This window comes from Pleurodeles waltl, chromosome 8 (genome assembly GCF_031143425.1).
Source record: "Pleurodeles waltl isolate 20211129_DDA chromosome 8, aPleWal1.hap1.20221129, whole genome shotgun sequence".
Classification (NCBI taxonomy): domain Eukaryota; kingdom Metazoa; phylum Chordata; class Amphibia; order Caudata; family Salamandridae; genus Pleurodeles; species Pleurodeles waltl.
In genome coordinates, this window is record NC_090447.1 from 1,144,264,603 (window position 1) to 1,144,282,654 (window position 18,052).

The following is an 18,052-nucleotide window of genomic DNA, read 5'->3' on the forward strand; positions in this document are numbered from 1 at the left end:
ATGAATTAGTGGAGAGACTTGAGCGACAGCAAAAAGTTGTACTGGATAAGATTGCCAAAGCTAAGAACAGAAAATGTAGCAACACCCCTTCCCCCCGAATCAGAGGCGTGAACAAGGAGATGGCTAATACCAGCCTAGAAGGACAGATACATCAAGTCTTTTGCCATGCACTCGGTAAGCCTGATCACCATAGAATGATCCTTGTTTGCACACACATGAAATACTCTGCCTGTCAATTAAATAAAAGTAATCTAGATCTATATATACCATGAGTGTACTTATTCAAGAAGGAAAAAGGAGGTACTTCCAAGCACACATGGCCAGAGATCACCTTCAGAGACAGCACAATCAGACTATTTCAAGAAGAATCCACAATGGCAGTGAACTAGAAAAAAGATTCCCTCATATGTGATGTCTGAAAATAATACCATTACAGATTGGGATTTCCATTTAAACTGCTATTCTGTCTGGGTAAATCTTAAGTAGCACAGTCGCAGAAGCCAAACAATTATCAGAATAAGTTTAGTTGACAATGAACTCCAAATGAGCAAACATTCCTCACAACAGGATTCATTGGAACCAGAATATAAAAACAACAGTCCAACAGTGAGTGTGAACACCCAGGCAATGGTGGAGACAGCATTATGACTCTCTTGGCAGCTCATCTGAAGAAGTATAATGGCATTTAAGACGTTGACATATACTTTTTGACTAATGCTTAATATAAATCCTACTGAAATAGGTAGGCAACGTATTCACTACATGTTTACCCCAACTAGAATACATTGCTGCACTACAATTCTTAATCACTAGAATATGCACTCAATTTGTGCATTTATTTTAGAATTGTTGTAAAATGTTTAGTCAATCCATGTCTGGGGATCTTGCAAGAATTAGAGCTGCTCCACACTCAAATGCTGACCATCTGTGACTACACTATATGTCACTCGCTGACTAAAATCATTGTTAATCCCAATTATTGGTTTGACAACCCCATGATATTTAGTACAATTACTTTCCCTCATAAAGCATGCAGTTATAACAATGTCAATGTCAATAACTGGTAAAAAGAACAAGCACACCACCACAAAGTTGGCACACTACTGGGGAATACCAACCCTACCAGTCCAACTATGTTTCCAAGGCCACAGCAGTATCACAGTAAGAAGTGAAACAACTCACAATGATATGAACAGGGCCACTGATTATAACAATGAGAAATGCCTTCTCTCATTTATCAAGAAATGACACAGATTGCAATGATGACTCTAAACACACAGGGTCTCACACTTCAATGAAAAAATGTGTTCTTCAAATGGTTGCACACTACAGAATATGACAGTTTTCATACAAGAAACACAATTAACAAATGATTTATAGGATCATATTGGTTCTCTATGCAAGTCCATGCATGCACTACCAATAAGAATAAATAAGTTGTCACCTTAATACAAAGGGATTTCCCGTTTAGACCAGAGGATCACAAAGATAACAATTACATAATTCTAGGCATACGAGAAAGAGGGGGGCTAAGACCCTCTGACCATATTTTTCCATATACGTCCCAAATGAGAATAAAAAGATGTTTTTTGCTACACTTTTCCAACCAGTTTGGAAGTTTGCAAGAGAACATAGTCAAGGACTGCATGTTCAACACAACACCCAATCCCAAATTAGACTGATCCATAAATAACAGGCCCAGCCATCATCCATATTCTTTACAAAAACTATTGAGAGCTAACTGGCATATGGAAATATACATCTAGTGCAGACTCAGTGCAAAAAAAAAAAAAAATTACACATTTTTTAGCAGTTCATAAATCATTTTCCACACTCAACTCCTATAACTAAATCCAATTTGCTACCCTTAGTTGCTGAGGTACAAATAAGCACATAAGTGATTTCACATCATGCACCCGTCACATTAAAATTGGAGAAAGCTGTCATGTTGACTCTCCCAAGGCCCAAAGACAATTAGACCAGACGACCTTAAGAGATCCAGCTATTAAAGCCTCCATACAAGAAATGATAGAAAAACATGCTAACAATGAAGGATATTGTGTTATAACCAGCAACATCACAAAAGCAGTCATCCGGGTTGAGTTAATTTTGAGATTGGCCACCTTGATATGACTAATTTGAAAAATAATGGTAAATCTGGATCACGAAATTAAAATAGAGGAAATTTAAAATAAGTTAAAAAAAGTTTACAGGGCACTTCAAAAAACTCGGGAAAACTGAAACAAGTACTCACTACAGAAACGACCCTCACAATGTTATTTTTGCATCAAAAGTACTATGAATATGGCAACAAAGCAGATAAGCTAACAGCATTTAAAAATTAGAAAACAATAGTGTCAAAATCATATTCACTCTAGGGACAATGCACTTTCAAAACCCACAGAGGAAACACTACAGGTTTTCCACATCTAATATACTGACCTATAGTCATGACAATAAATCCCTGAAACACCAATAACAAGCTGTTTAGAGAACTGTAGGTTCCACCAATAGAAGAAAGGACATCCTACAACTAGAAAGAACCTTCAGAGGAAGAAGTAAAAACAAACATAGCCAATATACAAAACAACAAAGCCCCCTGCCCAGATAGTTTTACAGCAACATTCAACTAAACATACCAAAATATAGTAGATGAGCTGCTAATAGCAACCAGGTAGGGTTTCAGAATTCTTGAGAAAAAAATCTATATCCTCTATGTCAGGTGTTTTTCAAAGATAAAAGAAACAAATTATAAAAGTTTGAATAAGCCAACCTGCAGATACTTTAATCCATCTAGACAGTTAACTCACACCATCTTTTTAAATATTTGAAGTTTCACAAATACAGCCTGCAAAAGATTCTGTAATTTAGGGAGCGGGTGTACTACAACTCTAGTTTGTTCTTTATAGTAGAACAATATTATGTAACTATCACAAAGACATCCCAATAATTTGAAAACTATTTTAAATCAATACAAAATTAAAAAATTAAAAAAAACACTATTACTTTGAAAGCATATTTGAAGTATTACTATAAATACAATCTTCTCTTCAACTACACCAATCACATCCAATGCTCACTTATATCAGAAAACTGCCATCACGTGTTTCCTGGTATTTCATCAAAATGACAGCTTCTTTAACATATCGCTGGTAGCAAAAACACTGAGAAATGTGGGTCAGCCCCTCTTGATATGACCATGCCTTACTTTTGTTAGAAAAAGTGATCTCTTGGCTGTTTGTGGGAAGCATCTCTGAATCGCTGTGAGTAAGAACACAATTATACTAAGGTAGCCTTACGCCTGAAACGTTAATGATAAAAAATAGGTCTACAAGGCAGCTGCTGTAGGTACATTTTTCTTTTATATTTATGATCAGCAAATTTGGATTATGAGTTAAAACAACATCCTGAGATAGGTGATGGTGAAGATTTATGTAAAGGAATCCATACAATAAAAAAAAAAAAGAGTGCTCTGAAGAAATGGTCATGTTGAGTGCAAAATACATGCTTTTTTCAGATGTAAGTGAACATTGGGTGAGTTTGGTTTGGCTGAAGAGACGATTGTATTCATGGTGATACATCAAATATGCTTTCAATCTATTAGTAATTGTGATTTTTATCTGGGCGTTTAAAGATTGTTTTTATATTGTAAGGTCACGCACTCACACTTAATGCCAACAAAGCATTTGACAGGATACAATCACTTCTGTTCCTAATCAATAAATTAAATAGGCATAAACATAGGAGATCCACAAGAATGTAACAATAAACCTCTAGAAGATGTGTTTTCAATGCTCTAAAAAAATAAAAAAATAAAATATCAATAAAATATTGGGGAGCCTTCCTTCCTACATGCTTCAAATAGCTGTATGAATGCAATGTACTCCACACACTTCATACGTTATTCAAAGATTTATACTGATGGGGCTGTGAAGATATTGTTGGTGGGTCACACCGCTTCTGTCAAAATGAGTTTTATGCCAAAGCAAGCGATCATGTTTGAACATACTACCAATGTGTGGTTGACACCATGCAATAGTCCCACCAACGAAGGAGGCCGCCTCGAAAACATTTCGGACCTGTTAGACCAATATGATAAAATCACATGGAATGGGAATATCTCATCATTCCTACCACAATGACACCAATAGTTTTAATACAAAAATCCCTCCTGGTCTGACAGACCCAGGGTTTCACACATGGACTCAGAACACCTCATCTATCTTAAAATAATTTTTCAGCATTAGGCACAAATCATGCTAAGGCTATGTACAATCCTTCAATCTAGCACCAACGTATACCTTCAGTTTAATTCATCTCTGGGTCAAATCAGGAAACCGTAAAGAAAAAGGAGGCAGGGAATAAACAACCACCGAAAAGCTCTTCAGTGAAGCAACAAACGTAAGTATTACTATTATCTGAACCAGACTGAACAGCTTGTGTACACTCACCCAGAACGTATACATAATACAATGAGAAGCAGAAAAAGACATAGAAATCCTTCTAGGTGAATGGACTATCATTTGGGGAAATGGCTTCAAAAACATCCATATGCACCCAATTTAAAGAAAAGTCATCATGAGATGATACTTCAGTCAAGCAAGGATTCATGCTTTGCCACCTCATGTACTGGACGAACGGCTGGGTGAAGGGCACAATGTACCGTATCTGTTGGACATGCCCTAAAATTCATTATTTTTGGATAAGAGTAACCAAAACAATAAACAGTCAGTGTACAACCACTAGATTTAGACCCATTAGCCACAATATTGAAAAATGTGGGCTTACAAGAGTACTGTCTCACTTCACCCCCTCAGTGGGAAACTGATGACACATTACTCGCATGTAAACCGTCTCTAGTGCTATTCTGGAAACTTCCAGAACACTTCCATCCCCACATGCATATAGTGGCCCAAATTATGGTCGGCCCAAACAATGGAAAAAACTGTTGGACACACCACATAATCACCTGACAAAATGTGAAATTATTTTGGCATCCCTTTTGTCCTATGCTGTGATTGGCAGAGACATTAATAGCCTAACATCATTAACAAATCATTAAATGAAAAATACTTCACCCCCTCCACGCCGAAAATAAGCTTTGCAAAAACCATATCATTTCAGCAATGCGCATAATAATCTAATTTAACCAGACAGAGTCCACAAGACAATTAGGCAAAAAGATCCAAAACAAGAAGGCTATCACAATGTAGCCTACAAAGTTACACATATTCTGCTACATTATATGTAAAGTGCCTAAAATTTGACCCTGCCAATGCCTGTTTCTTTGATGTATTAACCAAATAAAACCCAATAGATAGAAGTTAAAGTCAAGTGGTGCTACAATAGTGTTCCGGTGTTGTGAATATGGAAAAAATGAGGATAAGGCAACTTAAACAAGAGAACAGTAAGTGTTAGCTGTAAACATCAAGTTTACAAAGAGCATTATAGAACATAATCGCTGGGCTCTTGAATTTCATCAGATCACATAAAAGCCAAAAACAGAAAAGAAGTAGATGTCGTGACCCCATGAAACAAATAACACCTCGGCTTCATCAGGACTAAGGTCAAAAAAAAAAAAAAGAGTATCATTCTATGCCAGTCTGGCCAAATCAAGGAATTCTTTAAAAACATTCATCATTCTTAAAATGACTCAACAGACAAAAACAGTGTGCGACATCCCTGCCAGATTAGCGCAGTAGTAAATCCCACCGACGCTCGTGGTTCCACAGCAGGTTCAGAACTAAGTCTGTCACCATTACTTCACTTTTGTGAACACAATACGAGAAAAACACGAGAGTCAATTCAGCATTTCCTTGATGGTTCCAGTTGAGACACATGGGTTAAATTATGTGCACTGTTATCTTCATGTTCGCACCAGTTGTAAAGACAAGAAGGCAGGTGTAGGAGTTGACTTATGTTGACACAGGCTGACATCTATCGTGCCCACCACTGAGACAAAGAGGTATGGATTATCTACCATCTCGGCTTTCTAGTGCTTTACAGCCACACCTGAGACAGATCTCTATGCAACAAGTCTGTGGATCTCTGTTCCACTTCAGAATATACACTTTTCAGTTTGTCAATGATCGATTTGATATTATACATTCTATACATGGGCAGAACACACCCCGTTTCCCTCAAGTATTAGAGCAAGTGAAGCTTCTGTTGGGTTCTTGGTGCCCCTTGCTGACCAACAGGTGCCACAGTAGCAAGGATGTACAAAACAGCTCCGGACTTAGGATGCCTAGCAACACCCAGGGAAGCTCTGATGGAGTCCTTTCTTTAACCCCACTGAAACCCCATCTATAGATTCTCCTAGTAACCACTACATTGTCCATGTTGAACCTAGACTATAAAAACATGAGAAATACTGGATGGAAGGCTCGTTTCCAGTCTGCTGATGCTGGCTCAACCTGACCAGAATGGATTTGTCCCTAAGAATAGCGCCTCTATGAATAGAAGATTATTTTTCATTAACTGCAGTTCATTCTTCTGCATCCAGTAGACACAGCGATCAATTTGAAGAAAGCATTTGACATGGTTAGTTGGAAATACTTCTAGCAGTCCACCCACGTATTGGTTTTGGTAGAGACCTGCTACAATGGATCATTGTTCTCTACTCTAAACCAACAGCAACGGTCCGTCCAGGTAATATCGTAGCAAATTGATATGGTCCCCCGGAAGGGGGGGGTGCATCTAATTGCTGGTTAATAATGCACCAAATGCCTTTCATAAACTATATGAAGCTATGGATGAGGTGCCCTTATTTCTCCCAGAGAGGTGGCCATCTCATCCCTTTATCCCATCATTCAATTTAAATATCCCTACAATGTCTATTACTCATACTATACAATGTGGCGAATGGGTAATGGAGCCTCTCTGTTAAGCATTGGGTATAGTGCAGAATAAGGTACATTGTTTCCCACCATATGGCATTACTCATCATTCATGCCTTTTGCTGCAGGGAATTTGCTTCCTCCTTGAGGATATTTGGGTGGTACATTCGCCTTCTCCAGAGATGTCCCTGCTTCACATACTCAGTGTGTAGAAGTTAACAGATACCTCAAGGGTCTAGTGAATTTGACATAGTGCTGACCCAAAGAGACAGTCAGGTTTGTAGTAGGTATACATGCATGCTCCTATTAAAGCAAGGGGATGTCCTCAAAAACATCTGTAAGTATGGGAGTCATTGCAAGAACGTTAGCCAATAGTCCGCCCCTCCACACAGCTTAGCACTGTTTGTCATTAACATCTGAATCCTTACTTTACGCATCCTCAGATTGAAGTTTCTCTCAAAATGCATGTATGCTTAATTCCATATGGGATTTTAACTGTGCAACATACCTGAATTGTGCACTTTGAATTTTTAAACCTTTAAATTAGTGAAACATTTGTTTACTGTTATGTATGCCTTTTAGAAAACAATAAAGAGTCAGAAAACAAATTCTGCACATAATTCAGACATAGTCCATGACCTCATCAGCGATGACAAGGAATTACAGAAACATGAAGAGGGAAAAGAATGGACGGAATCTGACTTAGCTACTTTCAACAGAAACCACACTTCAACCACAACATGCTAATAATAGCAGTCTAATCCCCAATATCTTTTAAATGAAAAACAGAATGGGTCTTAAAACACACCAGTAATGGTTTGGAACTCAAACCCCATGAACAAAGTCCTGTCACAAGCAGGATAGTGCTTGAAAATTCACAGCCATCTTCTAATGGAAATACGGACAATCAGATCAAGTATCCAAAAATACACAAATAACAGAAATGATTAAAACACGTCAGCCCTAAAGCAACCAACACCAAGCCCATGAATCACGTCAAACTCACCAACAAGTCAGTCATAGTGAAGCCCAGCAAAACATGGGAAACTGCTCAGACCATCCATTACATGAACTACTATGTTGCCTGGTGACCCATCTCTATCAAGCAGTCTCAAGAAATCTGCTGCACCAACATTTACAACCACAGTCAATGCCTCATTTGTCCGCTAACACAGGCCTATAATCCTTGAGGAAGTATTATCATGATGGGGAAAAGTGAAGAGTCCAGTAAATACCACTCCAAATATGTCCTTTTAAAATAATAATTGTTCAAAAGATAGCCAGCAACTCATTTACTAAACACAAACACTGACAACCTTTGAGGTGACAAGAAGCCTGGCTGCAGACTGTACAAGGGACACTTGGTCCTGCAAGAAACGTTGGTGGTACAGCAATACAGGCTTTTGTGCCAGACTGGTCTTTCACGTCCAACTAAATCACAAACGATCATAGACTATTTCAACTGACCAAGCTCATCACTACTGGAGGAATATTCAGGTCTTATTACATAAGATGCCTTACGAAATTACAAAAGAGAGAGAGAGAGAGTAATGGATCCCAGTGGGATCCATTTTGGTTACCACTGGTCTGCTTTTGCATGTGATGAATGTGAGCACTGTGTTCCTAGACAATGGAAGTGTACTGCTCACATGCCTGGAGCAATGCAGTTGCTCCAGACATGTCTGGAGCTGGAGGAAGGAGAACTAGATAATGAAGTGAGGTGAGTTGGGCCAGTACTGCCTTACGTATTCAAGCAGGCCTTTTGCTTAGGAAAAAGCTGCTGACATCTTCCTAAACAATGCCATTTGGTGCATAGTAGGGGTGAGGAGAAAGTCTGCAGAATCTATTGTGCAAGGTAAGGACTGGCCTTTTGTCTTTCCCGGATTACTCTTTCAGTTGGGCTGATATTAGCCTGGTGAAGAAACCTCGCAGCTTCTGTTAGGGGGGATCAAGGTTGGTGACTGCCCTGCTTTGAAGAGCAATACTCTACACAAAGGCTGCATCTTGAGAACAGCTTAAAAAGAGAGCAGTCCTAAACCACTTTCAGACAGTGGATGCACTCCTCCTACTTGCCAGTTGTGAATAGAAGTGGACCCCACTACACCACTTGCTATTCCAGTTCCAAGACATCTTTGGCAAAGGAAGGAATTGTTCAACAGAGCACTCACAGAACTGCTGTGCGACTCGGCTGTTATCAGCCAGCCTCCCAAAGGTGATAGGACATCACTTAAGCTTCTGAAGTTCTTGCTGGAGGAGGTGCATATCTGTCCTGAAGCACCTACACGCTTGTCTGCTGGCTTAGGGAAGGTATGAACCTACTAACCCTGCACGAGAACACTCTGTCCAAAGACGAGTGATGTGCAGTGTGTACCCAGTGTCTAATAGTGCCCAGACGTGAGGACTGCTGACCCAATCCTCACTGAACCTACAGCAGAACTGGACAGACCTTTTATTCCACCAGGCATTTCTTCAATGGATTGGGTCCTTGGAGGCTGGTTTTGAAAGTCATGTGCCATCCCTGGCACCTCTGTCCCTCTCCCCAACTCCCTAGGGGTTAACTGCAGGAGGCACGGCGAGATTTCAAAAGAGAGAGTGCGAGAAGGAAGAGGAAAGCAAAGATAAAGCGATTGGAGGGGGAGTGGAGCAAGAGAGATAGAATAGAAGGATGGAGACAGACGGTTACCACGAAGAGACAAAGGGAGCAGGGCGTGTTTGACATTTTTGCAAGGGCTGCTTTTGGTTTTCCTCTCCTGCACTGGCCAGCAGACTCTCTGCGCTGGTTCTTGCCGGAAACCGTGGCTCAATGACTACAATAGCCAAGACCTAGTCGGGCTGTGATTGTGTACTGTGTTTGACCTTGCATGGCTGCATCTAGCAAACTAATGATCGGCCTGTGCATGGCCCTGGAGTGGGAGCATTACCAAACGTGGGCCTTATGCCGGAGGCAGGAGACTTTAAGAACTGCCAGCCGGCGCATCGCAAAGCAGACCAGGTGTGCCCGAGTGCCCAGGCAGCGAAAGTCTCCAGAGAGAACCAATTTCACCAGCGAGTAATAAGAGACTTGTTCAGACTGTGCGCACACCCTATTTAAGGGTGATTCTACGTGCACCTGAACTATATCCGCACTACTTCTGTTGGTGCCATTGAGAAACAGAGGAATACCGAGAACCGAGAGAGAATGATGGGGGGGGGGGTGAGGGGGGGGGGGGGACAGTAAGGGGAAGGAGTGGAACACCACCGACCTCGAGAGCGCCCACTGACATAAAGTTCTTTTCTGATAGTAAATTAAGTATTATGTTTTAACATGTAACAGTACTTCTTCCTTGAAAAGAAAAGCACTAAGCAGGACATTCGCTTATCGGATTGCAGATTTATTGTTGAGCTCGAGCACCCTTACGCTATGCTGAGACGTCAATGACTGTTAGCCATCACTAACAATGAGAGTCAAGTGTGGAAGGAGTTGTACGTGGCGCAGTTTGCAGAGCCATAGTATGACGAAGCCCGGGATATCAGAAGCAAACAACCTTAAACTACATGGTTGCGGCCAGTAGTAGCCCCTACTTGCCACATAGCTACCTCAAACCGCTCTCACAGCAGGAATGAGGACTTAAGCACGACACAAATACATCATTAGGATGAAAAAAATGAAATAAAGCAATTCCATAAATTAAGGTGAAAAATTACCTACCGCAACTGGAGATGTATTCTTTTTCTTTTCATCGACATTAGATGGGAAAAGTTCCATCCACAGACTCAGTAAAGTGTAAAGGTTCACTTTCGAAAGTCTTGGTGTTTGCCCTGTAAAGGTAAAAAATACCAATTAACGGACTGTGTTTGGTGCTGCAGAAATGTAAGGAAAAACAACCACATTATACCTTTACAAACGCCACAGGGAAAAGCAGTAAAGTCTGAAAAGGCCTTGTGAATGGGGCAAGAAATAAATAAACGAGAGAGAAATGACGCATATAAGGTATAAGAAAAAAAAGGGGCGCAATAATAAAAGGGAAATTGTGATAGTAGTTGAAAACAATGATGGGTAAAAATGAGTTATGGCACTACAAAGGTTAAGCAAAAACAAGGGAGGGTATGCCCAGACGTGGGTCCCGTGCTTCCCATGCCACTGGATTCAAGCTAGCCTGGCTGATGAGGGGTGAAACCCCGAAACCGGTCCCAGGATGCTTGTTTCTGGTCCAGTGAGGACCTGGCTTGGCAGTTCGGTCTGGACTGTTCCCATGAGGAACAGGGTCAAGACTGATTTGCATATGGCTGGGTCCAAACTGGGGTGGCATGGTGAGCAAAAGAACGATGGATTAAACCCAGATCTGTGACTGGGGGTGAGTGTTTGACAATGTTCAGCATTCCGTCCATCACTTGTTGTTGTTACTACAAAGGTTAACACATGATTGCGAGGCAGCGAGGCAGCGTGAGTATCCCCACACAGAAGAGAGGGAAGGAACAGGGTAACTGAGAAAGTACAGGAGATAAGGGGGGGGTCAAATGTAGGAAGTGGGCACAGAAGGTGAATTGACATAAGGGCGAAGTAAAGATAGAAAGAACGAGAAAAAATAAACAATGGAAACAAGAAGTGGAAGAGGGTTACAAAAAGAAGAATGGGTAAATTAGGCACATGACGAAGTAGAGAATTTAAGTGGATAGCATATAAGCATAAATGTCATGTCATTAATAAGAAATCACGCAACGCAACGTATAAAGAGCAAATTAGTAAATCAGAGCACTTGTTTTGCTAGTTCTACTGAATGATGCACCTGCAGCTTCCTCAGGAATCCTGGGCCCCCAAGATCTCACTGTACGGCCTTCTAACACAGTTATATTGAGGTGATGTGCTCTAGTGCTTCTTCATATGACAAAAAAATTGTAAATCAGGAAAAATCACAATCTCCCTTAGGAGAAAAATCTTGTGAGCCTAACCAATGCGCAATCTCCCTAGGACACAAATCTTGCGGAATGTAAATGAACTATGTAAAAACCCCACTAGTCGTACACAGTCGTGAATCACCTGACAGGCCATATTTTTGTACAATATTCCTTTACTTGCCTGCTAGGTTTGTGCTATGCGAATGCCAAGACAAACTTAGCCTGGGGGGGATATACTAGGTCCACCGCCAACAGTTTTGTATCACTCCTGCCAATTATAAGAACATTGAAAGTTGTAGAACTATCTTTCTCCTTCAAATAAAACGGATGATGTGGGCTCCTCTAAAAGTGAAAAACTGAAATTAAATTTAAGCAGGAAGAAAAATCAGAGCTGGTGTTCTAGTGAAGAACTAAGAGAAGTAAGGCACATATGCGTAAATACAAGGCTCGATTCATTAAAGCCTCTAATAAAAAAATCTGAAATGTACTCTTAAAAAAAAAAAAAAAAAAAAAAAACTGCTGGAGTATACCTGGCGATCTCTGACACCTGCAGTTTGCTGAGAGTGCTTATGTGTGCAATAATTTCCGTGCATGAAATGCAATAGGGCATAATGGAAATTAAAACTGAAATGCATTTGCAGTTTGAACCTTTATTTTTCTTTGTTTATCCAAGTAGAAAACGTGTCCCCCTGTAGAAAACCCATTTCCCTACAACACCATATGTTTTGAGCGTGGCCCCTTCCAATTGCCATTCAAAAGAAACTCGGACCCTTAGGCAGGAGTAAATCTATGAAAATATTTAAGGTGCAGAAAATACCTACCAAGAAATTAGTAAACTCCTAAAACGTTTTTGAACGTTCACCACCTTTACAGAAGCGTCCATTCTGGATAGCCACGGAACCTGCCTGTTGAAGCACGTATGATCACATGCAAACTCCACCGTAGAGGCAGATTTACTCTGCAATAAAACTCCATGTATGAGGCCAAAGCCTAAAATCCCATGAGCCAGAAAATGGGTGATGTCCTCCTAAAAGTTACATACACACCTAGGTGCAATGTGGATGTTGCAAACGCATGAATTAAGCCAATAAAGAACAGCCTTCAGAACACCACCTACTAAGTCGGAATGAGCAACAAGGATAATAAATTGCCTTGCAAGGGCATAAAACTAGTTATTATCTGGACGTTTACGTTAGCATCCAATAAGATTCACCCCCACCCTAACATACAGTTTGGCATTACTTGCACCACAGGGCACCTGCTACTATACAAGCAACAGCTCCTGTTCAAACCAGTAAATCACATCTGCACTCGAAAACAAATATGGGCTAAAGGTATCTAATATTGTTGCACAGCATGATAATCTCAAAACTGTTAAAATGAAGAAATACATGGAAAAAATTAAATATGAGTGGTCTCCACAGTAAAATGTTTACGTGTAAGATATATATGAAGGTACTCATAACTAAGAAAGAAATGGACGTGTCATATTTATTATGATTATAGAAAAAAAATCTAAAACGTTTTTTTTAGAAAACTGTATGGACTTCAAACTTCACTCAAGTTTGAATGCTAGCGATATCCGTATTAAAAGCAATTTAAAATTACAGATCCATTAGTATATGTGTAACATTGTTCAAAACAGCAGTTCTTACACTCCAGCTGCCAGGAGTGGAACACTGGAATGTTGGCTTCTATTTTCCAACCATGGCAAACCCCACTGATGTCATAAAAAGGTTAAAGTCATCCTGGACCGGTCCGTAGGACTCTCCCCTAGAGTCATCCTTCTCTGCCTACTGGAGGATTTGGGGGGACAGGGACTGGAGCACACATTTACTGAGGTAGCTATGTTGATCGCCAAACAGGACACTGTCTGAAAATGGAATTCCAAGAACTCTCCCGCAGTGAATGTATGGCAAGTAGGGATGGACTGGTGTGCTCACCAAGAACAGTCCACTTACGCAGCCAGGGTTTGGCCACAGAAGCATGGGAAAGTCGTGGGGCAAATAGTGAGAAATATAATGGCCTCGGTCTGGATGACTGATCATTTTACGTACGTGAAAAAGGGCGACATCTGTGACACAGTTGATTTGACTGTACTGTCATCTGTGTTTTATACTAAAACAATAAATGTGTTTATTTTAAAAAAAGGTTAAAGTCATGACCATTTTATAATCCAAATGTAGTCTAGTTGGCATTATAAACGCAAAGTGAAATTTTGTACCTTTATTTTCAGATCTCACCTGTCTTTTGTTGAAGACCTATTGCATACAATACAACAAAGTGGGCTTTGGGTCAGCCCCATGCTTATGATTCGTTGGATTTGTTGCTGTGCTCAATTCCCTGCTGCTTATCCAATGGATTTCATTTTTTCTTGTGTTGTCCTACCCCTACATCATAGCTTCTTTACCAAGTTTCTTGGTGACTTCTATTCTTCCACTACTGACATCATGGAACCATTTTATTTGTGTTTTATCACTTCATTGGACCACAAATATTTATTTGCTCTTCTCCCCCATCACATCTTTGACAAGCACAGTCTCTGTTGATACTTCTCTCCTCCCACCCCCGTTTGTCTGTTCCACTCTGGTCCCTCCTTTTGCAGATTTTTTTAATTGTAAAAAATGTTTGAACGTGGGTCAGCAACTGCACACTGCCCTCTGGCCACTTGTGTCTTTCTTTTTGCACTCCCATGCATACGTTTTAAAATGTATTGTTCAAATCAGGACCATGGTCATCTTAGAATGGTAAATTAAACTTCTTAAAAATGACAAAATAGCTACTGACCAGTCACCATGCATGCACAGGTAGCTGTCTTGGAAAGCCTTTTCTTTACGAGGATTACCATTCCAAGTTGGTCACTCATGCATGCACAAGGATTGTAAAGCACCAGCAGCCATTTTTTCAATTTTTGGCAATGCAGAAATCAAACATGCTTAGCACAATAGCTCGGCACTAATTTTATAGTTGGGACCAATTAGCTTTGCCAATGCGTGTTTATTACAGACTTGCAGTTCTCCTGATCCATGGTGATGAATTCTCGGCCATCTAAAAACGGACGTCAGTGTTCTTGAGGCTGATGAGGTTGATAATCTCCGAGTTCTCACAGTCGGTGCTGATAAACTAGGAGGGTTTGGTCATGTGTCATCTGTGGGCTGGCGAAGCTCACTCCACGAGCCATGGATGACGAGACGAGTCATCTTCATCCAAAGCAGTGTATGCGCAATCACTACTATGATTTGCTTGGCAGATAAACATATGTGTGGTTACACAAAACAATTATAAATCAGTGTTCCAATTGTTGATAGTAAATGTATAGCTACTGTTTGATAAAAAGAACCAAGCGTTTTTAAGAAATCCTGATTTTTACATTCAGTTGCTTTTTGAAGTTAAGAGTAATTGAAACATACACATTTTACAACTGCAGTTTTAAGTTTAAAATTGAATCTAATACAACAAACTAATATATTTTACTACAAAATCAAAAGTATTTCAAAACAATTTTGCTCAAAGAAGTTGCTCTGCCCCATTTATGAAAAAACAGGTTCTTCGTTCCGAAATCTTCTGGCGACCACAGCTTGGTGACCTATTAAAAGAGCTTAAGGAGCACTGCGGTCCGACCCTGACCCTCCTCTCAAGCAAGGACCTGAAAAATTGTCTGCCTCTGAACCGAAGACGTGATGCTTTTTGGAGAGTTCAAAGAGTAAGTAGTGGGGAGGTGGAGGCATCTTCACAGTAATGAAGATTTGCAATAAGTAATCCTGCCCTTACAATACCATTAATTGTACCTCTTTATTTACAGACTTGTGCAGGTAAATGAGGAATAACATAAGCTAACAATGTTATCTCATGTGTTTCTGCTACGGTTTTATATGGGACTACTAAATCACTGATGCAGAATTACTTAACTAAAAAATTGAGTTTGCTGTATTTTTTAAAATGTGTGTTAACTGAAATATGTGCGTCAAATAGGTTACTGCTTTTTACTGTGACACTCAATTGGTCTATATGTATTATGTACTATTTTATTCATATCAGGCACATCATTTCTATTCTTTATGGTCTTCAAAACAAACAAAAAAATTGTATTTTGAACTTTAGCACCTATGAATGTGAGATTATTGGCTTTCTAGAATCTTCCCTACCTAGAGTAAGGTTGTGAAACTATTAAAATGCCCTAACTTCCCTTAACCTCTAGGTTGTAAAGTCCAATGTGCACAACAGGAGAATACCAGAATGGGAAGCCCTACTTGATCAACATTAAATAACATGGCTGGATAAACTACATAGAAACGGAGACAAACATGCTTAAACTAAGCAACCTAAAAAATAGCAAACTAAGGTTTGGCTCGTTGCACAGTGAGGGTTATTTGAAACATGACTCTAAGAAAGTGAATTCCCTTGCATACGTGCCTTAATGCTTACATATGCTATGAAAATGCCCTTCTGCGACAATGTGTATTGCTGCCATTTATTTAAAAATTGCCATTATGTTTTTGTGCCTTCTTGAAGACCTAAAAAGGCTTGATTTTACTGCACGCTTACACGCAATTTAAATGAGTTCTCGTTTTGTTGTTATATGTTGTATACCGCCCAGCTTGGCTAAATCATTCTAGTAAACCATGCCTCGTTCCGAGTCGACAAGTCGAAGCAAGGGTTTAGAAAGCCGCAGAGTCAGCTCTTGCTGGATATGCTTTTATCATTTCCATCAAGGCTTTCGCACAGTCTTCCAATTATATGAGCCTAGCACCTTCTCATTAGGGCCTATCAATAGGTTTCAATTTATCACAATCACGTTTCCATTCAATTGCATTGAGGAAAAGTGTACAATGATAACATCAAAATGTATAGATTTTTGCAAGACACGCTCCAAGTGACCAAGGACAGAGCTCCAGTCCATTTATTAGACAATTGCTTTCCTTATTTTGAATGCTTGCTGGCAATTTGTGCATTAAACGAATGTTAAGACTTCTATCAGAAATCTCAAGCACTTGGGTTTTCTTTTATACGTCTTTCCAAGTGTAAGACTCGTAGATGTCGCCCGACTCAAGGGCAAGTGTGAACTGTTACAACGTAAAGACTCCTGCAGTATGGTTACTTGTAATTTACCTAAGACACGCTTAGCTGGGTCAAGGTTCACCTAGGCAGGTAATACGTGGATACCTGCTACCTGGCAATCACTAGTCCAGTCCATAAGTCATAAAGAGTCGATTTGAGCACGCCTATGCTTGGAGGAATGTTCCTACCACACCCTCGTTTCTACCTGGCCCACAAACTGCAACTGGCAGCAACAGGATTATCTAGTCCTTACACAATGCATACCCTTTATACGGCGACCTAGGTCAGAAGTTGGCAGATCATAGACCTCTGCATTTTTATGTTTATTATGCACAATTCGGGGTTTGTGTTTGTAAACGTAAAACTATACATTTCAAGAATGACTGAATAAATTATTCACATCAGTCACACGTTTACTTCGGATATCTGGAATGTGTTAAACGAGGGTCATTTCGAAACATTCCATGTCAGGCGGGCGTTTGGTGCCTTGAGCTAGGCAAATAAAGGAACTCTTGCATTAACGCTGCTTTTGTGAGAGTTAAAAGCCAGCCCGAAACCCCTAAGCGATCAACACTATACGAAGAGCCACTGACTTTGAAAAGAGGGCCCGACCTTTACTCTCCACTGTGCGTGCGAATACATTGAAGAACCACATTTAGATGTTCACACACAAATTCACGAAAAACCAGACAGTGGAGGACACAAGGAGTTTTCACGGCCAGTCACTCGCCTGGCATGCTGTCAGTCTGGGTGCTGCTGTGGCAAGCGGGCGCCGCACCATCACGCCGTGGTCTGTGCATCAGGGCTCTCTCTGTATTAGCCTTGAATGGTCGGCACTGACTCATCCCACTTCCCGCTCCGTCCACGGGGTACTGCCCTCACCTGCAGGTGCAGTAACCAAAGGCTGCAGCGCGTCTATTGCGCGCGCCGAGGGGTGGGCGCCCGCCGCTGACGACACAGGGCGGCGGAGGGTTACCTCGGCGTCCAGTGCAGGCGCCAGAGCACCGGGGGCAGCGCCGGCAGGCTGTGTGTCTTGCAGAGAGCTACGTGTGAGCGGATATAGGAAGATTGGACTGCTCCATCGTGACTGAAAGGAAGGGGTGACTAGTTTGCTAGTAGTTTAGGGTGACCAGACGTTCCCGGAGTTCACCGGAAAGTACCGTTTTTTTGTGGATTTGTCCCGGCGTCCCTACAGTTTTATTTAAAACTGACAAACGTCCCGGCTTCCGTGAGAGGGACGCTTAGCATGGACATCAGATGTAAATTGTTTTACTTTCGTT

General features: G+C 40.7%; 1 protein-coding gene across 1 annotated transcript in view; it reads right to left on the reverse strand.

Annotated features, from left to right (window-relative positions):
• CDADC1 (cytidine and dCMP deaminase domain containing 1) overlaps positions 1-17,722 on the reverse strand; it is a 403,840-nt gene extending 386,118 nt beyond the window's left edge. Inside the window, exons 1-2 of the mRNA XM_069205373.1 lie at positions 17,503-17,722; positions 10,528-10,637 (exon numbers count right to left, since the gene is read on the reverse strand). Of these exons, the coding sequence (XP_069061474.1) occupies positions 10,528-10,637; positions 17,503-17,617 (225 nt within the window). The 5' untranslated portion in view covers positions 17,618-17,722. The remainder of the gene's footprint in view (positions 1-10,527; positions 10,638-17,502) is intronic.
• Positions 17,723-18,052: the final 330 nt, after the last annotated feature.